General features: G+C 32.5%; 1 protein-coding gene across 1 annotated transcript; it reads left to right on the plus strand.

Moving 5' to 3' along the window:
• The first annotated feature begins 2,017 nt into the window (after nt 1-2,017).
• Nucleotides 2,018-24,593, plus strand: LOC136972448 (uncharacterized). The gene is made up of 4 exons (XM_067267048.1): nt 2,018-2,171; nt 17,511-17,627; nt 23,893-24,098; nt 24,205-24,593. The coding sequence occupies exons 1-4, from the start codon at nt 2,102-2,104 to the stop codon at nt 24,304-24,306; spliced, it is 495 nt and encodes a 164-aa protein (XP_067123149.1). The 5' UTR covers nt 2,018-2,101; the 3' UTR covers nt 24,307-24,593.
• Nucleotides 24,594-25,718: the final 1,125 nt, after the last annotated feature.

Consider the following 25,718-nt stretch of genomic DNA (forward strand, 5'->3'; position numbering starts at 1 on the left):
GTTTTCGTTTGTTATTAACATTTAATAACTACAAAATATTTGAAATAGGATATGTTAGTCGGATTGAGGATGGTGGTTCTTGTTTTCAATTTACTGTTTTTCTACAAACGTTTTGACTTAGTGTGAGGAGAAGCAAGTTCATTAATACAGTGTAAGTTCTCACATTAATAAAACACGAAATAACCCGTAAAAATGAGTTTTTAAATAAGAATCGCTCTTGCCACCCTTTCAAGTTACTTGTTCTGCGTTCACCATTATCTTTTTTTTTTAAAAAAAATAATTTATCAATTATTACTCAATACGAAAGTTTTATTTTCGGGTAGAATTTATTAAATATGCTTGTGGAAAACAGATTTTGGGAAGTTATATTGATTACAATCAGAAACATTTATTTTTTCTTGAAGTGTTTACGAATCTATTCCGTCGAAGGTCGCTCCAAAGTCCAATGGTTCCATCGTTGAAGTATGTAGTGTATTTAAAGATAATAACATAAAACAGTGGTCACTTAAAATTTTTGATCACATAGCTGTTTAGATTTAGTTAAATTTTTCTTCTACATTCAAATTGGTTCATCTCTAAGTGAAAAATTTTTAATAACATTTTGAAAACACATGTCGAGAAGAATTCCATTGAATTAAATATGCTGATGTATACACGGATAATCGAACTGATAACGAATAGCAGATTTCATCAGTTACAACATTTTGCTCAAGTTTTAAAAATGATTACTCTTGTTCCTGCGCAGTAGAAATAAAATCAATTTACATTTTGATGTTTTAAAAAGGCGATGCACAAAGTATTGGTTATAGAAATTATAAAGTTTCCGTTGTTGTTTGAAATTAACTTTTTTGTCAACCCCAGTACATTTTACCATATATTCTACATGAACGAATTCCATTTTTTTTTTCTTTCGATATAGAACTCGATCCCTATTGGAGACGTTTACCGTCTCCAATAGGGATTCTTCGTCTCCATCTAGAACATGACAATTCAAAGCTACATAGTCTCTGAATTTTTGTTTTTAACTCCGCCTTCAGGGCACTAAGAGGGCTTCTTTTAGCAACCCCATTATGGGTTCGGCCAGGCCCACAATGGGAGCCTGGAGGTGAGGGACGGAAGCCGACATATCTGGACGGACCCTTCCCCGAAAAATTCCTGGGGATTTTTCGACCCGTCCGGATTCGATCCGGACGGTCGTCCCCCAGAGCGGTAGGCTGCCACCTTGACCGCTCGGCCATCCGGCCGTCAGTCTCTTTAGTAGCGGGAAAAAGGGGGGAATTCACTAATATTTTCCAGTTGGCTCTCCAAGTTTTTTTTTAAATATTTATTTACGTTCATATTTTCTTATCTTATGATAGGCATTCTAGATCTAATTTTGATGACCGAGACGATGATTATAAACATGTTTCCTTTTTTGAAATTAGAACAAATTGAAAAGGTCGCATACGTATTTGTGAAATAATATACAGAAATATATTAATACATTAAAAATATTCGAAAATATACGTGTTTTTTTTTTAAATATTAAAATATTTTTGTCCGGCTGGCAACAATGACAGTTTCAAAACGTCGACAAAAGCAGACGACAAATTGTCATACGAAACGAATTTCATAAACAACAATCAAATAAACATATTTTTAAAATTTATCATTTGAGTTTATTTGAAATAAATTGTTTCTATTCTTAAGAAATGATGTCATCGTAATTTTTAAACTCAAACTGATTAAAAAAAGTACAATTTTCAAGATGGCGGAATTTTTAAATATATTGGCATCTTTTTTTTTCAAAATTTAAATTTAATTCGTATCATAAATAAACTAAATTTGTTTACTAAATATGATAACTCGGTTTATTTTTTTAGTAACACGAAAAATTAGATAAGATGAAGCAATAAAGAATTTCGTCCGGGTCCAATCAGATGGCGTTGGTCGATGACGTTTGTGGCACAGTTTAAACTGACCAATGGGCACGAATAGAATATTTGTTTGAAATACTTAATCTATAATAAATAGCTGAAACGCATTCAGTAAAGTCCTTTACTTTAGTTCGAAGCTTGCTTTATTTTATTATTATTATTTTAAAAAGAAATCAATATAAAAGATGTTTAAAATATTTGTATTATTATTGGCAGTCGCCTACGTAAATGCTCATCTTCCAATAGCTACACCCTGTGAGTATAAAAATGTTTTTGTATTTAATATATAATTATATTTATAGCATCGAATAGAATAAACTAAAATAGTTTTTAAAAGCTTATGGTATAGATTCGAACCTAAATTTGACTGAAGTAAATGAAATATTTCAAATTTATTTGAGAACTTTATAAAATAGCTGACGATTTTAAACAAATAACGCATAAGCTGGCAAATAATTGGTAAAAATTGTGAAATTAAAACAAATTAAGATAATGAGGAAAACGTTTAAAGTTTAATTGTTTTGTCCGGTTTGAAAAGTGGTTTAAGAATTCGTATCGTATGTAACTACTAATTTATTATATTTAAAAATTATTATTACGGTTGCTTTATTTCTTTATTTAATGTTAGAATAAATAGAAATATTTTCTGTTAAGTTTAATATGTTGCAATTAGGCATTAAATGTTTATTTCTTTTTAACTAATTTATCGATCATAGAAAGGTTTGTGTACAGCGCATCGATACAATGGATTATAATTATATCTATAGTTTTAGATAAGATCGATTCGTTAAGATTATGAGACAGACATTGACCGTGATATCTCCGTTTAAAAAGAAATAAACTCTGTATTATGCTGACACTTATGAATAAAGCATATCTAGGCACTAAAAATCATATAAGTTAGGATTTTTTGTGCTTAGATATCCTAGCTTTACTTATAAGTTACTTTAATTCGGTAGAGGATATTGTAATAAATATGTTAGAAGCGACTAATTTCTCACAATAATCTGGACTTATGACTTGCTATTCCGAAATTTAAACTATGTATATAAGAACATAGAGGAATTTTTACATAGCCACATATTTATTAAATAATTTTCATTCAGTTTAGTCATCATATTGTTATAGAAGTTATATGTAATCTTCGTTTATATTTTTATGTAGAATATTATCTAAAAGAGAGGAAATATTTCTGCATAATATAAGCTTCGAGATTGCGCGAAAAGTAATTCATGTTTTGGTATGAATTAAATGTGAAATGGTCTTTGTTCTTCAACTTCGACAATGTATTTTTTTTTTTTTTTTGTAACTGTAATAATAGTAATAATTACATTCATGTTTACTAAAATATAATTTATAACCCTTACAGTATTTTTTATAACAGAAATTTTTCGCCATTAAAGCATAAATGTCGATAGAAATGATGATAAATGAATGCAAAACTGTAAATAAACATTCATAATTTTTCATTCGACACAAACATACGAATATTTAGATAGAATGAAAAAAATTTAACACTTGTTTATGGTTACAATTAATTCAATTTTTGGAAAATTTATATTGTGTTGTATTATTATTTTTAAAATTGAAATTAGTATATTACAACAGAAACTTGATTTTCCTTTTATTTGAAGGATCCGGGTTCGAATTGCGGCTTTAATTTTCGTGAGGAATCACATTCAATGTCATCACTTGCTATTCTGCTGATACTAGCGAACTCATTCTAAAGATTATTCGTAATGGATAAAATTGAGGAAGATCATGTATACCTTATGATTCAAATTACATTGTTGTATCACGAAAAATCTAATCTCAGTTATTCTTTTTACAAATATAATCAGTTTAGCGATCGTAAAAATTTCTAGTATTTCGAGAATGTTTTAAATTGAGAGTTAATATTATAGATTACGAAATGTAGCCTACATATTATTATACTTAATTCGCTTTAAAGTTTATTTAGATAGCAAAGTTAAAACAGATCTATTTTCTGTATAAATTGTGTAATAATCATTTTCATGGATGAGAATCTTAGTTTTGATAAACGTTGTTGTGATTTGAGAAAGAATTCGTTGCTGTTACTGAAAGACTTTTCGCTTTGGTATATTTCTTGTGTTTGCAGGTTTATATTAAAATAACGAAGCATTGGACATCATATTTTTTTCAAATCCATCCTGACATTTATATGATAGCTTCTATCTATGCTCAAAAAGTATATCTCCTAGAAAAATGTACCGGATTTTAAATATTTCTTAAAAATATACGAAACATGACAAAATAAGACCTTAGTGTTGTTAACTGCTTTAATTATACTGAATACAATTATCTTAGATATTCTTTCGGAAGTAAACTAAACAAGTAATGTAATAAAATAGAGTCAAGTATCTGAAATGAAAAGACATGTCAGATATTTAACTGAAATTATTTAGTTTGTGAATAAATAATTCTATTCGTGGTTAAATCCGATAAACTTGTGCGTAATAAATTGTATAGTAAATTGTGAGTAAATTGTAAATGTTTTAATAACAATATTTTCTTTTTTCTTTTATAGCTACATATTTGGCTATTAGTTTATTTTATATATATTCTAAGAATTGAATTTCATAAGAGTATATCACAAATTTAATATTAGTTCGGTCAGGGTTTGCTCTGTTTTCCTTTCCCACATGTGAGCAATTTTATTGTGTATGAGTTCTTTTTGTAATAAATAAAATTAAAACCAGCTGTATATCCCATATTGTGGTCTGCGCCAACAAATTAAATCAACATTAATTTGCTGTGCATTTCCTTTTCCATGTTCTATTTAACTTAAATATAAAAGAGTTTATTTAATTCAGATGCGGGTCTACACACCTATTGAAGTTTTTAATCTCACGATAAAAACGAACACATAGAAACATTAGCAAAATAAGAGTGCGAGAATTAACTAAAGCACCAAAATGAATTTTACTTAGGATTGCAAAGCAAGATACGTTCTGATTTGTTAATTTAGAATACACTATTGTAGTTATGACCTTTGTATTTTCAGTATTTAATTCTTATGGGGAATGAATTTATCTCCAGTTAATAAAACAACTTGAATCAACTTAACTTTATTGATAACCATAAGATGAAATCAAAATAATCCAATTATTTTATGGGTAACCATTTTTAAAAAAACATTCCAGAATTAATCTGTTCATTATTGAAACGTATGCAGTGATAATTTTCAATTATACCAGGATATAACAAAGACTTAATAGGAGTAATTTTGCAAAATTGTGGTAAAAATCTCGATTTAAAAAAATATTTAAGTTTAAAAATATTATGGCACTAGCACAAAGATAAAATTCTGTGAGGCTGTAGGTTATGAAATATTATTAAAAATAAGTTTTATTATTAATTTATTATTATTACAAAAAAAGACAAAAACTTTCCTGTGTATCTTTCTTCCGAAGTTGTAAGGTGTCTTTAAGAACACCAGCAAAATCCAAGAAGTCAGTATGTGACAGTTCTACAACTCTAAATTTCCTTTTCTTGCCAACTGAGCGTACCAGTTGATACCAGTCATGCGGATGAGCCACTGGTACTTGCAGCTTCTTTTGTTTTTCGATCAGGCCATGGTCAACGTCACATTCTAAGTGACTGTGGCCACTAACCATGCATTTATGATCAACTATATTCAGATTTGGATTTTCCTGCATGGCTAACAAGAACATTGCAACCACGTGAGAGTTTTTATTCTGCCCTCCGCAGGTGTCTGAGTATAGTGTCACTTGTTTCACTTCTGAAGGAATTGATATCAGTTCCTTGAAAACACACGTTGCAATATGATTCCCACCATGAGCACCCTCTGCTTCATGCCACATGTAGCAAGTTAAGCTACCCGTACTGGTTTCATGCATGGTCAAATTGTATGTCCACAGTAGCTGTTTATAAAAAGCAACTGAAGTATTCAAAAACGGAGTCGGCAGACACTGTTGTAAGTCGAAAGTGTAACATAGCATCGAACTATCTGAGCTGGAACGTTTCTTGTCTTTGTCCTTTTGAAGGTATGCATTGTCTGTGTCAGTGTGATGAGCAGCTAAATCGGCGTCAATTTCTTCCATAGAACCGTCTTTTACTGATGTAAATTTCTTTCTATTGTGTAGAACATCACATTTGTGATACGTATCCACTTTAGGCTGTTTAAATGTTAAGTTCATCTTATGGAACTCTCTCTCGTATATTCCTCTGGAAACTGGCCTATCCTTTCTATCGCAGTAGAGCTTGTACATAGTTTGCAAATTCAGATACGATGGTTGATAAACTCTATTACTTTCTCTACGTGTGTAGTGCGATTTATAATGAAGAAATGATGAAATGCGATCTCTTACTTCTTTTAGTTTCTCAGGAGGGTGTTTGTTATCAGTTGGTGTTTTTCCCCTGTTGTCATCATTTAAAGTTCCAGACACATTAGCTTGTCGATTGGTAAGTGAAAGTGTAATGAACGTCTGGACTCATCAAGGATATTCATGAAACATCCTCTGCAAACACGAAATTATTCTCCTTTTACTCGGAAATGATACAAATGAGTAACCATACGGCATTTTGCTTTGTCGGGATACTGGGTCCTTTTCCGTGATGTTGCAGGTGCTTTCGAGTCAATGAGGCCGACCGCATAGCTTACTCTTTTGTCTTGATCTCCAAGAGCTCAATATTCATTAAATATTTCTGTCCCAACCGTGTTCTGTTACTATTATTCTGTCTTATTTAAGTGATCGAACCACCAATTAAATAATACTCGCATCACTATACACTAATAATACTGAGATTTAAACTGTTTTCTTACTCTAACCAAATGTTTAAACTTCAAATAGTAAAAGGTCAAGGAGTATAACATGACTTTTACTATGTTGCACTTCGGCACTAATAGTATAAGTTGACTTGTACTTTTTTCCCCAGATAGATATCAACATGTTTACTTGTACTATTAGGACAAAATGACATACAATATATTCTATTTAATTCTGACTTAAATTACTTAGACCAGAAGATCGAAATCCCTTCCAGGACTCCTGCCGTGGACTTATCTTTATTTTGACCATTTTCTGACTTATACTCTTTTTTTCCTGGCAGCCTAGACGAAATTTGACATGGTAACTTGTATAATATACAAGTTACCATGTCAAATTTCGTTTCTTTATACCATTCTGAGATATTAAACGAAATGACGCCAACACACATTCCCGAAATTTTTTCGCCCTTTGACTTTTGAGCGTTCTCAAAACGTCCAGATCTGCAAAAACTCCGGAGGGTCAAATTTGACACGATTATAATAATTTTCCGTATTACAAAAGCCAAGAAAGTAAAATCTCTGGTTAACACAATTTTTTTTTTTTTTTTTTTTTTTTTAACGAAAGTAATAAACATCGATTGCTAGTAACTATTTACACATTTTTATAAGTTGACGTCTTAAGTTCAAATTCCATGTCCATGGGATTTGAACTTTAAAGTTTAAAGTAATATCAGTTGTGCCGTCTTTTGCTTACATTTGTTTTCATAGTTTAGATTTATAATAAATCTTAAAATATTTGATCTCGATAATTTTTCTTAATTTTTAAAGTTCTCTATAATTATTTTGCAGAATCTCATCTATCTCGAATCCTTATTCCTGGATTAAATTTTATTTTTCAATTATTTAATCTTTTTTAAACGTTTTTATTTAACTTACTTTGTCTCTTGCGATTCAAATTTCATCCATGTCTAATTAAGATAGAGGGCTGGAACTTTGAGGACTTACCTAATCCTGATGACAACGCGTTTTAGGGGAATGGCCGTACCCCATTATCCTCTCCATCCCGAAAACTTATAAACATCTCCTTATTACATTCTACATTTGGTTATGTGTATGCAAATGCACTGTAGTTACGTTAATAATGGGGTGTGAGGCCATATCATCACCCCCACACCAGTATCGAAAGACATGACCAATAAAAGCGTTATTAAATATATATACTAAAATCATTAATACGCAAATTATAAAAAAAATGGATGACAAATCATTGCTTTGTTATAATTTATTTTTGGGTGGCTTTTTTAATATCCGTATTTCATCATTTATATTAAACTACTATAATTTTGTGAAAATTTTTAATATTTCTTTTAAATATGTTCATATAATAACAACAGTCAAGAATCAGCTTGTTTAAGAGTTAGTTCTTTTTTTAAGCTCTCTCCGCCCTGTGGGCACTGAAAGGAGCCCTTTAGCAAGCCATTATGGTGTGGTGGTTCGTTGAAAAGGGCTTGTAAATCCGCGAATGCACGTTACAAGTATAAACACAGAGACTGATACACAATTAAAAGTCTTTTTATTTCCCTTCCGGAACAAGGTTCTTTCCTTTTCTAATTTTACAAAGGATCCCAACTGGAACAACTTCACTGAGGAAGGGGGGCGCCACGTACCAAGAATCACACCCGCGCTCGTAACAAAAACTTTTTTTTTTTTTACACCCGACTTAAAAATAAACTTATATCTACCTTAAAACTAAAAAGGAAAGGGGAAACAGATAGATTTAGGAAAGAACGAAAGTGGATAGAATTAGATGGAAGGTACCCGGGTCTACGATGATCGGTGTTTTCGCTGGAGTGTATTTTCGCAATGGCAGTCGCTTTCCTCTCTTTTTCTTGTTCGGCTGTCTGCCCTCGACGTCTTTCGATTACCTCGGTTTTGTGTCTATTTTCCCTTGGCCTCGACGGTCCTGTAGCCTCCTTTCGACTTTTTTCGTTCCTGGTCGATCGCTGGCTCACACTTCCGTCCTTCTTGAGGTCCAGTAGAAAAGTGTCCCTTGATCACCACTTAGCCTTCAGGGCGTCCTCGCCTTCTTTTGTTCTTACTTAGGAGGGGTAATCCTGCCCTCCAGCAATAACGGTCAGGTTATTTAGACAAAGGAGAAAGGAACGGAAATAAGAGAATAGAATGAAGGAAGAAGGAAGATAGAAAAAAAAATATATATATATATATATGTATTTACAACTTATGAATTAAACAAAAATATACAAGAAAACAATATGGCTGACGGCCACAATGGGTTCGGCCAAGCCGGGTGGTGAAGAACAGTGCCCGATATATCCGGAGGGATTACCGCCTGAAAAATTCCTGGGGTTTTTCGATTTGACCGGGTTCGACTTTTGGTCCCCAGTCTGCCAATTTCACCGCCAGGCCATCCGGCCTTCTATAGTTACAGTTTAGTATCTCTAAATTTCGTTCTATTTTTCTACACCCGAGTTTCTAGATATCCGTCCCGTTCATTAGTCTGAACGACCGTCGGACTTAACATGTCTCGATTACTTCTTCTGGGTTACATCAAAGGACTGGTGTACGACCCTTGTTAAAAATGATGATGACCTCGAAGCACGCATCTCTGTACTTGCTTCAAGAATTTTTCAAAATGTTCGTGATTCCTTGTTCCGACGATGTTAAACGTGTGTTACAGTTCACGGTCACAACTTTGACCACCTGTAATGCATTTCTCAAATGTCTTGTGAATGGCAAAAAGCCTTTTGTTCTCTTACGTGATGCTTTTTATTTCTCGTTCTCTGTACACTAGCACATGAAGATGGCGTTTCCGACCCGGCATTGCTATTTGCAATTTGAAAAAAAAAACTGTAGACGTATAAATTCCCACTGTTGTCCTTCCTTAATCTCGAGAACGGAGTGAGTTAGATGAATGTCGAGACTGGATATGGAAAGTTTAGGGATAGGAGGCTCTGATTAAGTATAAACTAACTTTCAGTCTAGAGAGGAAGTCATGTGAATTCAATTCAAAAATTTTCCCTTGAATGGAGTTACATAAATGACCGGCGCGACTCCATTGTTATCAGGAAAAGTGTGATGTGTGGGGGCAAGACACTACTAATTTGAAGTGGAGAGAATATATTTTAAATGAAATTAATTAAAAATATGATTAAAAATTGGAGTCAGGCATTGTGACCATGTCACAATAAATAATCGCTCGTTTAATTTAAAATATTAGTGTTTTCGCGATTTGTAAAGCTTAATATTATCCATACGATTTAGGCTACAAATAAACATCACCATTGGAAACCCAGATTATATATTTTTGATAGAGAATACTTTTTATTTTAAGTAATTATTTTAAATGTTGATATACAAGAATCAGAAATATTTACAACTTATTGAAGGGTCAACGAAATTGCAGTTTTATCGGAACTCGTTCTAAAGTTTTCTCAGTCTCGTGACTTGTGCAACCGACCTACTTATTTATTTCGAGAGAACTATTTTCTCAAGATTTAAACTAAACAAGAGAACATTTACTTTATCCAATTGTATAAATCTATGTGCGTATTTGAAGCGCTTTTGTATCGGTAGAAATGTTACAAAAGCGAATTGATTTATGCATTTGAGGGATTAATGGAAATCCTTCAGTATACGATAAACTGAGGATTGGAACATTCTAAGGTTTAGTACGTCCTCAAGCTTGCTAACAATCTGTTTCAGTGTAATTGACGGTTTGATATCAAACAACGACCTCGAAACAGGTCAGCGAAGGATATTAAACCGACACAACTTCTGAACAAAGATAACAATCTTCTTCAGAAGTTGCTGAGTTTAATTTAACTTACTCGTTTGTGATCGTCTTCGTTGGGCCTTTGCGTATTGCTTATGTTTGCCCTTCTAGACAATACACTTGTAAGGGGCGAGACGGTTTGATATTTTACACTTCAAGATGGATGCGATGGGCCGTCTCGTCATAGGATACTTCTGGCATATTAGGTGCTGCACAATGAATTACGACTATGAGAAAGTTAGCCAAAAGTCTAATTTTCGAAGTTATTTTTAAAATTATTTTAAGTCCTCAAGTTGTGGAAACACTGCCATCCAATATATTCTGTGAATAAAAGTTGAAATGATGTCTTTTCACCAGATTTAATTGTTGAATTAAATAGACTAGGATTTGAATGTGATATAAATTTCATTGCTTGGAAATAAAGCAAAAATAAATACGAAAAGTTAATAAAAGATAGGCCTATAGCTTTTTTAAAATGAAACTTCAAATTATTTAAAACGTTTAATTAAGTTTCAAAGCTACAATATTTTAAATTAAGTCCAAGCCAAATAACTATTATTAATTACACCATTTGGACGCAGAATTTTATAATAGAAATAAGGCCAGGAACACACATGCGTAAAATTCGGCGTAAAATCTAGCATAAAACAGAAACCGTAAAATTTTTTATGAAATATTGGCTGAAACAGAACTGAAAAAAGAGTAAAGCGTGTCTCTGCTTTTTACACCGTAAAATTTTTACGCCAAAATTCTTCCAATAAAGAGAAGTCTTTTCTGTGACGTCAAAGTCGACACGTGGTTTTTATTTTAACAATGGCGGCAATGAGGGTTAACCATATAATTGCGACTGTCTCGAAAAAAACAAAAAATAAATGAAATAAAGGGGTTTATCGAATCTGTTCGACCACATCAGTGTCATGTATAAAGACGCTGTATTTAAACAACGTTTGCGAATGGCTATAGGTGCAAAATTTTAAATAACAGGTAGTCTAGTAGAATCGATATATAGGCCTAGTGTTTAGATCACACGTTCTTTATTTGAATTCGGAATACAAGTGTATTAATTTAAATTTTCTATATTATAGCAGAGGAAGCGGAGAAAAAAATGGAAGGTATAAAGGGATAGATATATACGAGAGGAAAAAATTAATAAAATTAGCACTGTTAGTGGCAGTGATGTTTCCTATTCGGCCAGAATTTTTACGCATGTGTGTTCCTGGCCTTATGTTTCAGCCAAAATTTCAGAAAAATTTTTCGTTTTCTGTTTTATGCTAGATTTTACGCCGAATTTTACGCATGTGTGTTCCAGGCCTTATGGTGTTCACCACATGCTTGCCTAAGTGAATATCGTAATTTTCTAGGCTTATATGCTACGGTAACAACAAAAAACCTTACACATTATAAATATTTCTTCTAGAAGCTGACACCTTTGCCGCCTGGAACAACGGTGACGAACCTTTTTCCGAATAAAAAAAAAGATTTGTCACTGTTAAAATTGGTCGAAATTGAATTCCAAATTTATTAACTCCAAATCGCGGATCAAATGCTTAATTTGAGTAATTAAAAAAAAACAAAAATGCTTACAAATTTAACTTTTTAATCTATATCAGAAATATAAAAATGAATTCTACATAAATAAATAGAAAATAATTATGTGGAATCAAAGATTTCGTTTAATGGAACATGTCTTATTTATTTGATGATAATTTTCCTAGGTTCATAATGGCCTTTAACTTTTCTGGACAGTTTTAGGACACTGCTTTCACGCCATATGCAAAGTTTTGAAATCTATCAAATACAGAAAATCCTCGTTAGTTTGAAATTCAAGGGACGAAATAATCGTGACTTCGAATTATCCGAGATTTATATATATATATATATATATATATACAGTATATATCTACAATATGCCAAATGCTGTGTAACTGATGTAATTTATTATGCAAACGGAATAAGGACACGTATACAGAACGCTATTTTCTTTAATAAAAATTATTAATAATATAAATGTGAAAGTAAACAGCACATATCCGATAAGAACCTAACTACGAGTACTTTACTTTTTATAAAATCTATATGGCAACTTCACAGGTTTCCAGATAGATTTGATAAAAAGTAGAATTCCTCTAAATGTAGCCCAAATAAATTTTAAAGTGACCAAAAAACTAGTAAGTCGCCCAAAAGTAATGGCCTAGAATCATACAAATATCTCAATCTGTTACCCAATCTTGCTATCCCGAAAATCAGTCGTATTTTATGAGATAAGAGAGAAAACAATGTAGTACATGGGTAAGATGACACCCGAAAATGTGTTACTGGGTCCAGGGTCTCCAATGCCCTAATGTGATCAGTTTTGAACGACTTCTTAATGAGGGTGGCGTTATCGAAATCGGCTCGTATATCGGGGTCGGTGGCGTACGTCGACAGGGCGGTGGTGTGTCTTTTTTTGGCAACGTCATTCTTATGCTCAGAGACCCTTTTTTGGACGGATCTCTTGGTAGATCCAATATACACTAGGTCCCTTTGGAACCTGTGGGATACTGTATACTCCCTTAACGGGATACTGTATACTCCCGGTGCCCTTAAAATGTCCGGTTTGTCTTTGGCGTTTCTGAGAAGGGAGTAGATAGATGGCGTTCTCGTGTACGCCAACTTAGTGCCTTTCATTAGCGCTATTTCCCTATACAAGGAATGGAGGTCTTTGTTGTATAGTACAACCGTGTGCATGTCGGGACTCGAATTAGACTCACTCCGCCCTGCGGAGGTGTGATGCGCTGTGTTTGTATTACAAAAATTACGAGCTAAACTGCGGATAAGGCTACTTCTGTAACCATGGCTGGTGGCAATGTCTTCAATGTGTTTTAGTTCTGCGATCGTGTCCTCTCTTTTAGTGTTATGGGTGAATGCCCTATTTACTAACGCCCTGAACGCCGCCATCTTATAAGGGTACGGATCTTCAGACCCAGCGGGTATGTACATAGGTAGGTAGCCGGGTTTGTAGTATACCCGCGTCTCAATATTGTTTACATTGAGCTGAATGGTGACGTCTAAAAAATGTACTCTGGTGTCCGATAGTTGATCAAGCTTGAGGGTTAGACCAAACGGGTTGTCATTTACGATGTGCAAAAAATCATTGACCTTCGGCTCGCTCTTCCATATGATAAGTACGTCATCGACGTACCTACGGTACAAAATAATGTCAGGTGTAAACAAGGGAACGACATCCCTCTCTAATTGTCGTATAACCAACTCACATAGGTCGCCCGAAATTGGGCTCCCCATGGGTACCCCTCTTTTTTGTAAATATGTTGTATTGCCGAACCTAAACAGCGAATTGTAGCACATTAGATGCGTGAGTTCAAGTATATGTTTGCGGTGTGCTGGAAAACCATATTTGGCCAGCAAGACGTCCCTGAGGGCGCAGAAGCAAGGTTGGAGTTTGATGGATGGATACAGAGCCTGAAAATCAAGCACTGTGATTTGAGCGCTCTCTGTTATCTGTGTGTGTTTCAACGCGTCGACCAGCTCTCTGGAGTTCTTCACCGTTAATGAATAGTCTTCTAGGTGTCTAGCTAATATTCGGTGTAATTTGTTCTCTAGAATTCTAGTGGGGGCTCTAGCTTTATCCAGTATTGGTCTGAGAGCCGGCGTAGGCTTGTGCGTTTTCGCAAACGCAAAGAGCCTGGGCGTATCGGGTGACGCGACCACCGCCCTGTTTAAACCTTGCGTTTTTGCAAGGGGTGTGCTCGTGAACCGTACCACACGAGCCTGCAACTTGTTCACATAATTATCCGTGACCTGCTCACATTCTGTATCCGCGATGTATTGCATCATCATTGTTTTGTAGGTCTCTTCCTTGAGTAGAACCAGTGTTCTGTTCTTATCCGTTTTTAGTAGAATAACACGTTCCTCTGCAAGCCATTTCTTGGTTCTTCTTACTTGCCTCCATATGCTCTCTTTTTCATTACGTTTGTTATAGCTTATTTTCATGGCCGCCTTCCATCTGTAATGCTCCTTGTAGACCTCATCCAATCCGCTCACCATTCTTTCAATGTCCGGCATGACTGTTTCCAGCCTTGGTCTCGACGAGCCCGGAGTATACATCGGGCCGTGCGCCAGAGCTTCGATTAGGAAAACTGGAGGAACAATACCGTCCCAGCAGATTAGTGGGGTGGGGGGTGCTTTTCCCCTGTCGGGTTTTTGTTTACTCATTATCCACTCCAATTTTTTCTTGTACTTACGGGCCAACTTTCTTGCCAATATTTCTTGAAAGACGGCCACCTTTTGATTTTCAAGTTGTAGGAAGGCCCTGTTGCGTTCAAAGAGGTCGTCCTCTGTTTCGATCACCTTGTTGAGGCAGGAGTATACGCTCTTCCTAGATGCTCTAATAGCTTTTCTCAAACACAACCATCTAAGTTTCGGTATTAAGGATTCACATCCCAATGGTAGACGTATCCTGAATATATACATGGGATATACGTTATTACTCTTACATTCTAGAAGAAAGTTCAGTTTAGCCCTTGCTTTGGTTAAGGCCAACGTTAATTTCTTGTAAGTTCTAGCCGGCATAGCTATCTATTGAAAACAATTTTCACCTGTCAGTACCGGTACACATAATGTTCAATACAGCATCATCAACCTTTACATTTCCGGTAAAAAGACGAAAAAATAGCAGAAAAACTAACGTTTTCGAATCTCACATCGAGATCTTCTTCAGGTTCGTTACTAGAATGTAATGGAATTCGAACTCTTTCAAAGTTTAAAAGTCGAATTCCATTACATTCTAGTAACGAACCTGAAGAAGATCTCGATGTGAGATTCGAAAACGTTAGTTTTTCTGCTATTTTTTCGTCTTTTTACCGGAAATGTAAAGGTTGATGATGCTGTATTGAACATTATGTGTACCGGTACTAACAGGTGAAGATTGTGTTCTTGGTCTATTGTTCTCTTATATTCATGGAGGCACTTCGATCTAAACGAACGAGTTAACATACGCATCTCACAGTTCGGACAGATTTTCACTTCGAATTTCGAACTAACCGATTCCTTAATATGTAAATTTCTATACAAAAGCCGGCCGGGACAAAAGAACAGTTACGAACTAGCGGGATTTCGAACTATATGAGTTTGAATTAACGATAATTTCCTGTATATGTATATATATATATATATAATTTATAAAAACACAATACTTCAATGCGGGTTCTCTTGAAATCATCCCATGGGTGCGGGTTCGGCATCACTGGCTTTGGCCTTCTAGCCAAAGTATATATTTCTAGATACAGTATTTAAGAAATTATTTTTCTTCTTTCTTCATCCCGATTTTTCTAATAATTAAATTTATTAAAATAAATATTTATCCTGTAAGCATAAAAATTATATTATTTAAATTAGCTATGGTTTTTAATTGATATTAACTTAATTCGAGAAGAAAATCGGTTCGTAATACGTAATTATCTAGAAACGCACAGAAAGATTAAAACTAATTTGTTTTTCGAATTAATTCAAATGTTTCAACAGAACTTGAGCAAGTATTTCAACTATATTTATATATAAAAAAATATTTGTCTGTTTAAACAAAATTTAACATTTATATTCAGTAAATCTGTCTAAAGCAGAAAGCGAATGTCTGGTCATAATTTTCCTTTTAATAGAAGATTATGTTTTTATTATTTCAGAAAAAGAAATATAAATAAATATATACATAAATGTATATGTGTGTGTGTTACAATTCATACCGTATTTACAACTGTTTCTCTTTCGATGTGCCTGTCTTTTAACGTATGACATTGATATGTTTGGAGGAGAAGATATGTTTCAAGACTTAGTGAAAACATCAAAATGTGTTCACGAGGAACAGGAAAAATTCAATACCTACAGAATGCTCGTCTGTTTAAACGAGCATTTTCAGAATTTGTTTTAATTACCTTATTTCTAATCACCCAACATTTGTTTTTCAGCACTTAATTCATTAACTACCATTAAGCTATATCAACATAGAACTTTTCAATTTTTATTAAAAATTGTTATATTGTCTATATGAATAATTGCTCTTAGAAATTAATTTTTATCATTATTTATGTCTATGATAGGTTACAGTACCGAATTTTTGACTTGTTCGTACAATTTTGCCAAGTAGCAGTGATTGTTTTTACTTTTCCCGTTTTAATTTCGAAAATTTCAGAAATTTTCGACAAAAAACACAGAAGTTATTAACTTCAAAGACTGAAAAACAATCGTGCCCTCCCACACACACATACAGGCACATGCTAACATACATACAGAAAAACCACCCGATTTTTTTTTTTTTTTTTTTTTTTGCATTCCTTGACATTTCAAGGACCCGAATCCAAAAATGTAAAAATGTTGAAGGCTATTTCTTGACCGATCGCCATACTTTCCCTCTGTTATATATAACAGAGCCAGGAAAGTAAAAATAGACTAATTTTTATTGCTCAGAAGTTAATCATAATCTGCTTCCACAAGTTAATTGTTTCCATTATTTATGATCTAGTATTTAGTTGCTGTTATGTCGAAAAATTTTACTTTGCTCATCGTGTCATGCAAATGGTTCCCAAAACGTCCGCGTTAGACAGATTTCTTGTTTACGATGGCATTTTATGATAGAAAATCGTTCCGTTTCGAGATTTAGATTTTGCAGTTTTCTAATTTTGTAGAAGTCTGTTTTAGGCAGGTTATACTTATATGTATATAATTTTCTTTCAAACTTTCCGTTTTGTGGGTACTAAGAGAGCCTCTTCTAGCAAGCTCATTCTGGATTCAGCCAAGCCCACAATGGTACGGCCGGGTGGTGAGGGATAGGGCCCGACTTTCCGGACGGGCCATCACCGAAAAATTCCTGAGGATTTTTTGACCCGTTTGTATTCGATCCCGGGTTCCCCAGAGCGGCAGTCTGCCACCTTAACTGCTCGGCTATTCGGTCGTCGTTATGTATATAATCTTATTGATAGTCGATAAGTATTGATTGACTCAAAATTTGAAACGAGAATGTTCTGTTTTTAATTATATATTTTAATTTTCTTTTTAGGTGCAAATGTACCGACATTTTCAAAAGATATAGAAATGTCAGTGACTAGATGTACTGAAGAATCTACAGTGTGCGAGTTATGCAAATCCAAAGATTATACAGTAGTAATTAAATTTAGTAAGTAATTTCAATATATGTTTAATTGTAAGTATCTAATTAAAAGTTTGAGTTTAGCTAATGTTATTCATTGTCTAAATTCAATTGTATTCGCATCCACTATCTAACAAGATAAATTATTATTTTTTTTTATCTAAGTACGAACTGGAAGGCGGAATCCAACAGTATCCCAAAATGATTATCCTGATTTCAACTTCTTATAACATTTTAAGAACTATAGGTACAGACATCGAAATTTCCTCATAAATATGAATAATTATATAGTTTTCAGTTTTTATTTTACGTACTCAATATCGATACCTCCAGTGACACGCAAAGTGTCCAATCGGTACTCTATCTCCCACCATACATTTTGAAACATTTGGGGAATGACACTTTCAACTGTTCATCACGCAAAATGGACATGTCTGGCACAGATGTCTCATAAACTTTGTCCTTGACGTTCCATACAACATACTCTCCTTTTGCTGTACCGACGCCATTTCACAGATTCAGTAGGTACAGTGCATCTCGCAGAGGAATTTGAAACTGGAATAAATAGCTATCAAAACCTTAAGAGTATATGAACACAACTGCGAAAGAAAATTGGAAATCAGTGACGACAGTGTAAAGCAATAACATTCTGAAAGCTACGTAATCATTTTGGGACACCCTGTGCGATGAAAATGTAAACAATTAATAATTTAACTGTTAATTTATTTCATAAATTAAATTATTAAATTATTAATTGGAACTTTTTATTGAAAAGTTTCATTAGTAACGAATTTATAGCACTAATGAATGAAAATACTAAAATTGCTACTTTAAATTAAGCTGAGGTGACCAGACGTCCCAGATTGTGCGGGACTGTCCCGGATTTGGGTTGTTAGTCCCGCACTGAACACCGTCCCGGAAAGTGTCCCACATTTGGTCACGTAACATTTTCAACGATGTCATTCCGTGGTATAAATGTTACAGTAAAAACCCGTTTTTAGTGAAAACGCGTTGTAACTAGTTGAAACTAGTTTTTACTGGATGTCATTGTTATAACTCGTTTTGTCTAGTTAAAACTAGAATTTACTGCTGTACTGTACATGTTTTGATTTTAGATAAAACTAAAATCAAACATTAACTTTTTAACTTTTAACATTAGTTAAAACTAATTTTAGCTACATAAATATGTTTGGGGGAAATAAATAAAGTGATGATTGGGATTAAAACATTTGTATTATTTAATACGATATTTATTGAAAATATTGGTCACACATCTGTGTTATTAACATTAATTAACCCTTTGTCCCTGAAGGCACCGATCGATCGGTACCCTGGCTTTTTAAGCAAAACTTCGAGGGTACCGATTCATCGTTACTTTGGTAAATATCGATTTTTGTAAAATTTATTAACAACAGATATAATCTCGTTCGATATGAAGTGAATAAAGTATAATAATTCATTATATTAGTTGATAGCAGTATAAAATTTTGATTTCAAACAAATGTTTGATATAATGTGCGATAATTTCACAACGAATAAACATACATGCATAAGTGTTATATCGAATTGTACAAAACAATATTCTACGTCTTTCTGGCTCAGTGCCAGCAAACAACTATGTAACTAGACAATGTTAATTTTCACAAAATGTTACAAATTATCAAGTTTGTGTGTCAGTTCTGATATATATTATTTTTTTTCTTATAAATTTTTCTAATAAAATGCATTGAAAAATATCGTATTTAAAACTAAAGATATTAATAAATGTAAGTGATTTTTTTCATATAGATATAATGATAATTTGATTTTTGGTGAACTTTTAAAATAATATCGCCTGACTGACCTATATTGCCTTAGGAGGGATCGCAAAATAAACATAAACAAGATGTCGGGGGAAAAGGGTTAAAGCGATACGAAATTCATCATACACTATAGGAGCGTGTTAGCTGAATGACCTTGGTCGAAACAGTTTTTACTAAGCCATTTTGTTAAAACCCGTTTTGTCTAGTTAAAACTAGTTTTAACGCAAATTCATTTTTGACTAGCAGTAAATTCTAGTTATAACAATGACATCCAGTAAAAACTAGTTTCAACTAGTTAAAACGTGTTTTAACTAAAAACGGGTTTTTACTGTAACATAAATAATAAATTCATATCAATAATTCAATAATAAATTCCTATTGCAATAATAATATACTGAATTTATTATTAATTTAAATAATATCTAGGGGCGCTCCTAGTGGCCGTTCTAGGCACACCACGACAGATATACAAACGGTGCCATCAAGTTGTGAAAAAAAAACAATTTTTTTCTATAGAGAGTTATTTTTAAGTTATTTTTATGCATTTATGTATTTATATATTTTTCTACTAAATTACTTATTAATGAATTAGTTTATTATTATTATATATATGTATGTTGGAGGTTCACCCCATTTTTAGCTCCCACAAAACAGAAGCGTCCCGCATTTCAACCTAACATATCTGGTCACTTTAAATTAGGCTAAACTTCTTTAGGTTGTTTTTATTTTCACTAAAATTAAACCTTAAACTTAAATTACTCGAAAAACGAATTATACAATACTGTGTAGTAAAGTATAATATTAATATTGTATTGTGCTTATTAATTGATCTTTTGTAATCTTGAGATCAAATGAATGAAAACCATAAAACGCTTGTCAAAATAAGTTTATAATATGTGTATCAATTGTAATTTGTCAAAAATGCTTAAATCACAAATTGTCGACAGTGTTTGCGGTAGTGACGCTGTAGTCTGTTATGTAGACAAAAATGGTAATGCCTGAAAATATTTGAAATTATAATAGAATGACCAAAGGAATTTATTCCAGGACAAAAGTTTATTGGCAACCCTACTAGTAATGGTCTGCACTTGCTTAACCAAGAAGGGCTCAAGGGGTCCTGGCACCACATTTTGAAATGTAAAAGTTGATAAAAATGCTAGATCTAGGAAAAAATAATTTAATTGTTTAGTTAATTACTAATTTATTAATTTATGTGTTTGATATTATTCGTTATATCAGTATTAAACACAAAAATTAATTTAAATATGTAGTGATTCATATTAAATTTTAACTTGGGCATTCGTTATATCAGTATTAAACACAAAAATTAATTTAAATATGTAGTGATTCATATTAAATTTTAACTTGGGCCCCCTTTATGTCAGATCTGATTACACTGCTAATGCTCTTAAAGAGACATGTGCAGTAATTCAAGAAGCACTGTTTTATATCTTCCTTGTAATAATTAGGTGAAAAAAGGATAATGATATACTCCAATTTATATGCTTTCCTCATTGCCAGTGCACAAAATACTAAGCCATTTTGCATTACTGTGGTGGACACTCACAATATCATAGACATCTAGGAATGGTTGCCACTATTTTAAACATGCTCTTCTCAGAAATATGAGGTCGACGTGTAAAATCAGAAGACAAGATTTCCTTTCTTGTCTCTCAGTATGTTTCGTATATGAGAAAGTTCTAATATTTTGCAGAAACTGTCATAGTGTTTTGTGTTGTAAGAGAAAAAACCAATGACAATTGAAAAATAATCAAATTTTTGTGATTATTATTATTATTTATAGAAATGGAAAAATTGTCGAAGCAATAGCATGAACTTATGGCAGAGGAAGACCATAGAAATTAATAAAGGATTGGAATACATAATGACACTTTGAACAGTGCATAGTCTATCTGCAAATTTATACATTGTAAAATTATTAAGTTGACAAAAGATACTAAGTCTATTTATTTGTATAATGAATATTATAAAAATGATTCATGTTTCGACTGTCAGAAAGCTCCCTTCAAATACAATAATAATGGGTCACTAAGATTAGCTATAGCAATCCCCTTTACTAATAAAAAATTGTTTTTTTATGAATATCTAAAAACTATGTCATTGTAACTTACGTACCTTTGGCAAATTACTGACTTAATTAAACTTTTTAATTGCCCACTTTCTGATTTAGTAGAATAAGAAATTGTTGGCGAGAACTAATATAAAAAATTCCTCAAACATTTTCACAATGTTGAGTTTTATAAAAAAAAAAAAAAAAAATTGTACATTCTCTTTCACTAATAGTAGATTATTTGGCGACTCATCCAGGACTGTTTCACAGAATAAAGTTGCAATGTCCCATGAACTAAATATCGAAATTTAAAGATGCATTTTTAGATAGGATTTGCGTTAAAAATTATTTTTATTTTCAATACATACCATATATGTTTACATATAATAAACTATAATTTCTTTTTAATAAACTTTCAATGTTAGATTTTATTAATAAAAGAGGAATGAAAATAAATTTAAAAAATGAATAGTTTTGGATTAATTACATTAGCCTAATTTGTATTGATTATGTTTTTCGATTAACACGATTTCAAATAACACGCCATTGGATGCATTAACCGCGTTAATCGAGGAATTATTGTACTGTACATTGTAAAAATATTTTTTTCTCTGAAATAAGTAAATATATATACAGTATATATTAATGGTTAGTTAAAGAGATATACAGATATTCCTTCCATGCTCCTCTGAATACCCTATGGCAGTGGTCCCCAACCCTATGCCCGCGGGCACCATAGCGCCCGCCGATCGTTTTACGTGTGCCCGCCGCTGTTCGACCACGATAAAAATAGATATTTCGGTTTTCAGTAAAATGCTATATAAAAGTTTTTTCGTTTTTAATGATTAACCACTCAAAACTAGAAATGGCGTCCAACACAGATAAAAGCACAAAGCGAAATGCGACCGATCTCTTTTTCCCCTCCGCCAAATCTTCACCAAGCAAATTTCCCATACCTGAAATGAAATAAACCGGTCCGTTTTGAATATCATAAAATCAAAGTATAGATCACGACTTACAGATGAACACCTTGACGATTGCTTACGAGCAGGAATATCATCATACTCTCCTAATTACGAAGCAATGGCCAATGAAATGCAATGCCAAAAATCACATTTACTTTCAGATTTATATTTTTTATAAAGAATTTTTATACTCTGTAGATTTTGTATGCATTATTTAGTAATTACTTGTTTTGTAAAAATTATTGTTAATAGTCTTGTGTATGTTTTATTACATTTTTGGAATTAAATGTTTTCTGTACATTATGTGTATGTGTTATTAACTATGTCCAAGTATAAATTCACCTTGAAAAAATAAATGGTGCCCGCTGTCCGGCCGGTATCCTAGAATGTGCTCTTAGGTACAAAAAGGTTGGGAACCCCTGCCCTATGGTGTATAAATGGTTATACAGTAAAGCGTCATTATTCAAAATAATCAGGGTAGAACATCATGTTTTTCTTGAAAACCTTTTGTCGTAGAAGGCTGGGAAAATCTATTTACAATCAAAGCATATGTGAGTCGATTGGCGACATTGTCATCAGTCGGGATCCAACAGAAATAGGTCCAACGGGTCTGACATTAAATTTGCACATCGGAACAGCAGACGAATTGAATATCGTTGGATAGAGCTTTTCATAAGGAACAACTTTTATTAGAAAAATTGTTTATTATCTTCTACCGATTACAAAATAGAAAATCTTCTTAGGGAGATTTTCTGTTGCCCAGTAATGAACATCGTTGGATATGGACATTTCCATTGCTTTTAAATGTCTCTCTATCGGACTACAGAATTTGCCAGTGAAAAACAGATTTCTATTCAGCGCCCGGTGATAAAACTCTTTGTGATTTTTTGAAGATTGATATCGCAAATCATATAGTGCTGTAATGCTATGTAATATTCTGTGTAATGGATGCAATCCATTGTCAACATTCTCCCAACATTCAAATGGCTCATACCATAATCCAGAGATATTCTTCGAATGGAATCACGAGGATTCACCATAACTACAGTGCCATCTGCCATCTGTTCTTGGAACATCGAAAAATGTGAAGTGCTTAAAAAATAGGCATTTTTGTAATATGTGTTGATTTCAAAGTGCAAGAAGAATTACATAAAACTAACAAATCACGAAAAATTCCTACTTTTTAGCCTTATGCAATTTCTTCGGCTTCGACAAAAAATTACGTTTGGCAATCTTCATATGAAGAATCGATTAAATGCCAATATCGTCAATCGATTTTTTAAACGGGTTTTGACAATAAAAATTTCCCAACCTTCAACGACGAACAATTTTCAAAAACGTGGTACAGATGGTCGAAACATCTTAGACGTATTTAATAAATAAATATATATATCTTATTATTTCTATGATTGTCAATTACTAAATATTTTACAAATATTTTGTGAACCTTTCAGCCCCATTAAAAAATACTTCAAGTGATATGAAACAGAAAGTTCATGGGATCATGGGCCCTCTTACAGTCCCTTATGGACCCATACATGACGTATGTGAAGATGTGAGTAAACAGGATGATAAATGTTGCAAAGAAAATGTTGGATTGATTGCCAATCAGAGCTATTGGACAACCATGTCCTTTAGCATTCTGGGATGGTTTCCACCGGTATGAATTAATTATTTTATCATTAGTATTATTGATTTAATAAATAAGTATATGATGTTTTCAGAATTTTAATCTATCTGAATGTTTTATTTTTTGAATTTCTTAGGTACATTGTACAGTTCGTTTCTCCATAGAAGATCAGCGTACCCACGAAATGTTCGCCTGTCTTGAAGTTCCTGTAAAAATAATGAGTTCTTGTAACTACTAGATGTAAATCGTACAAAGATTTTATGATTTATTACGTATTTAAAAAACTTGTTTTTAAGTATTCATTTTATTTAAATATTAAAAGATGCATTACAATAAATTTTTTTTAAAAAAGAAAATAAATAAATATATATATATACTATTAATATTTTTATCTTAAAATATGTAATTTCCCACTTCATTTGTGCTTGATGAAATTACTAAAAATAAATTATAATACTTGTGTTAATCAATATAGTCTTCACTGTAATTAAAAATATTTTTAATAAACTGTTTTAACAATAAAAATTGTTACAATTGTCCAAAAAATTTTCATAATTTATATATTTGAATTATCATTTTTATCTTAATGTTGATTTTGCATAAATTTACACAACATTTTTTTCTTAGTATACGCAGAATATCTTTTTAGAATAGCATTTAATGTGATTTTGAAAAACACAAAACTTAATATATTTTAGAAATGAATTAATTTATAACATTCATTTCTAAAATATTATTACAATTTATAATATAATTATCAAAACCAGGATATAGGAAGCAATTAATATCATTCACAAAGTACAGTTATAGTACTAATACAGTTAAAATAAAAATTTATTTATTTCCTGTATATGATAAACATTAGAAATATCTTTTGATGATACTGAATACAAGTCAAGTACTAATAGGGGAAAAAAGTGAAATCTACTCCGTACGCGGCGCTAGTATCGACGAGGTTGTAAACAGACTAAGCGATACGTTGTCGGTTCTAAAGTACGATTTGTTAATTCTTTAAACGAAAATCCAATAATTATTTTAAGACTGGGTAATGGCTGATAGAGGTTTTAACATTCAGGAATAACTAATTACTAAAGAAGTTGTGGTAAATATACCCACTTTTATGAGAGGAAAAGCACAGCTGAGCAGCAGTTTGTCATCTCGAGACAGAAAAACATCTAGTAAAAGAATACATATTGAACGTATTATAGGAATGGCTCGTACTCACGTACTGTACATATAAAATTTTGAGGCAACACATGCATCCGGCAGTAACGAAACTTGGCAGTGAAATTATATTTATATGTTTTATGTTATGCAATTTTAGACCATGCATTGTTGGCAGAGATTCTTAATTTGTTTCACTGTTAGTCTAGCTCTCTATTAATACCGTATATAATTTTTTTTTCCATTCTAGACCCTAGCCTAATTTAAGTTTTCCATCTATAGTATTTTTAAATTTTTGTCTGTTTATAAATTCTAAGATTAAGAATGTATACTATCATACACAGTAAGGTCTTCATTGTGGAACTTCAATTCAAAGTAATATAGTGGTTTTAAAATTTGTACTATAGTTGAATAAATACTTGTAAGCTAATAAAAGAATTTTAATCTTTAAAACAAAATCTCTTTTTATTATTTAAAAAAATTCAC

The sequence above is a fragment of the Centruroides vittatus genome, unplaced genomic scaffold, assembly GCF_030686945.1.
Source record: "Centruroides vittatus isolate TY-2023 unplaced genomic scaffold, ASM3068694v2 contig_290, whole genome shotgun sequence".
Lineage (NCBI taxonomy): Eukaryota > Metazoa > Arthropoda > Arachnida > Scorpiones > Buthidae > Centruroides > Centruroides vittatus.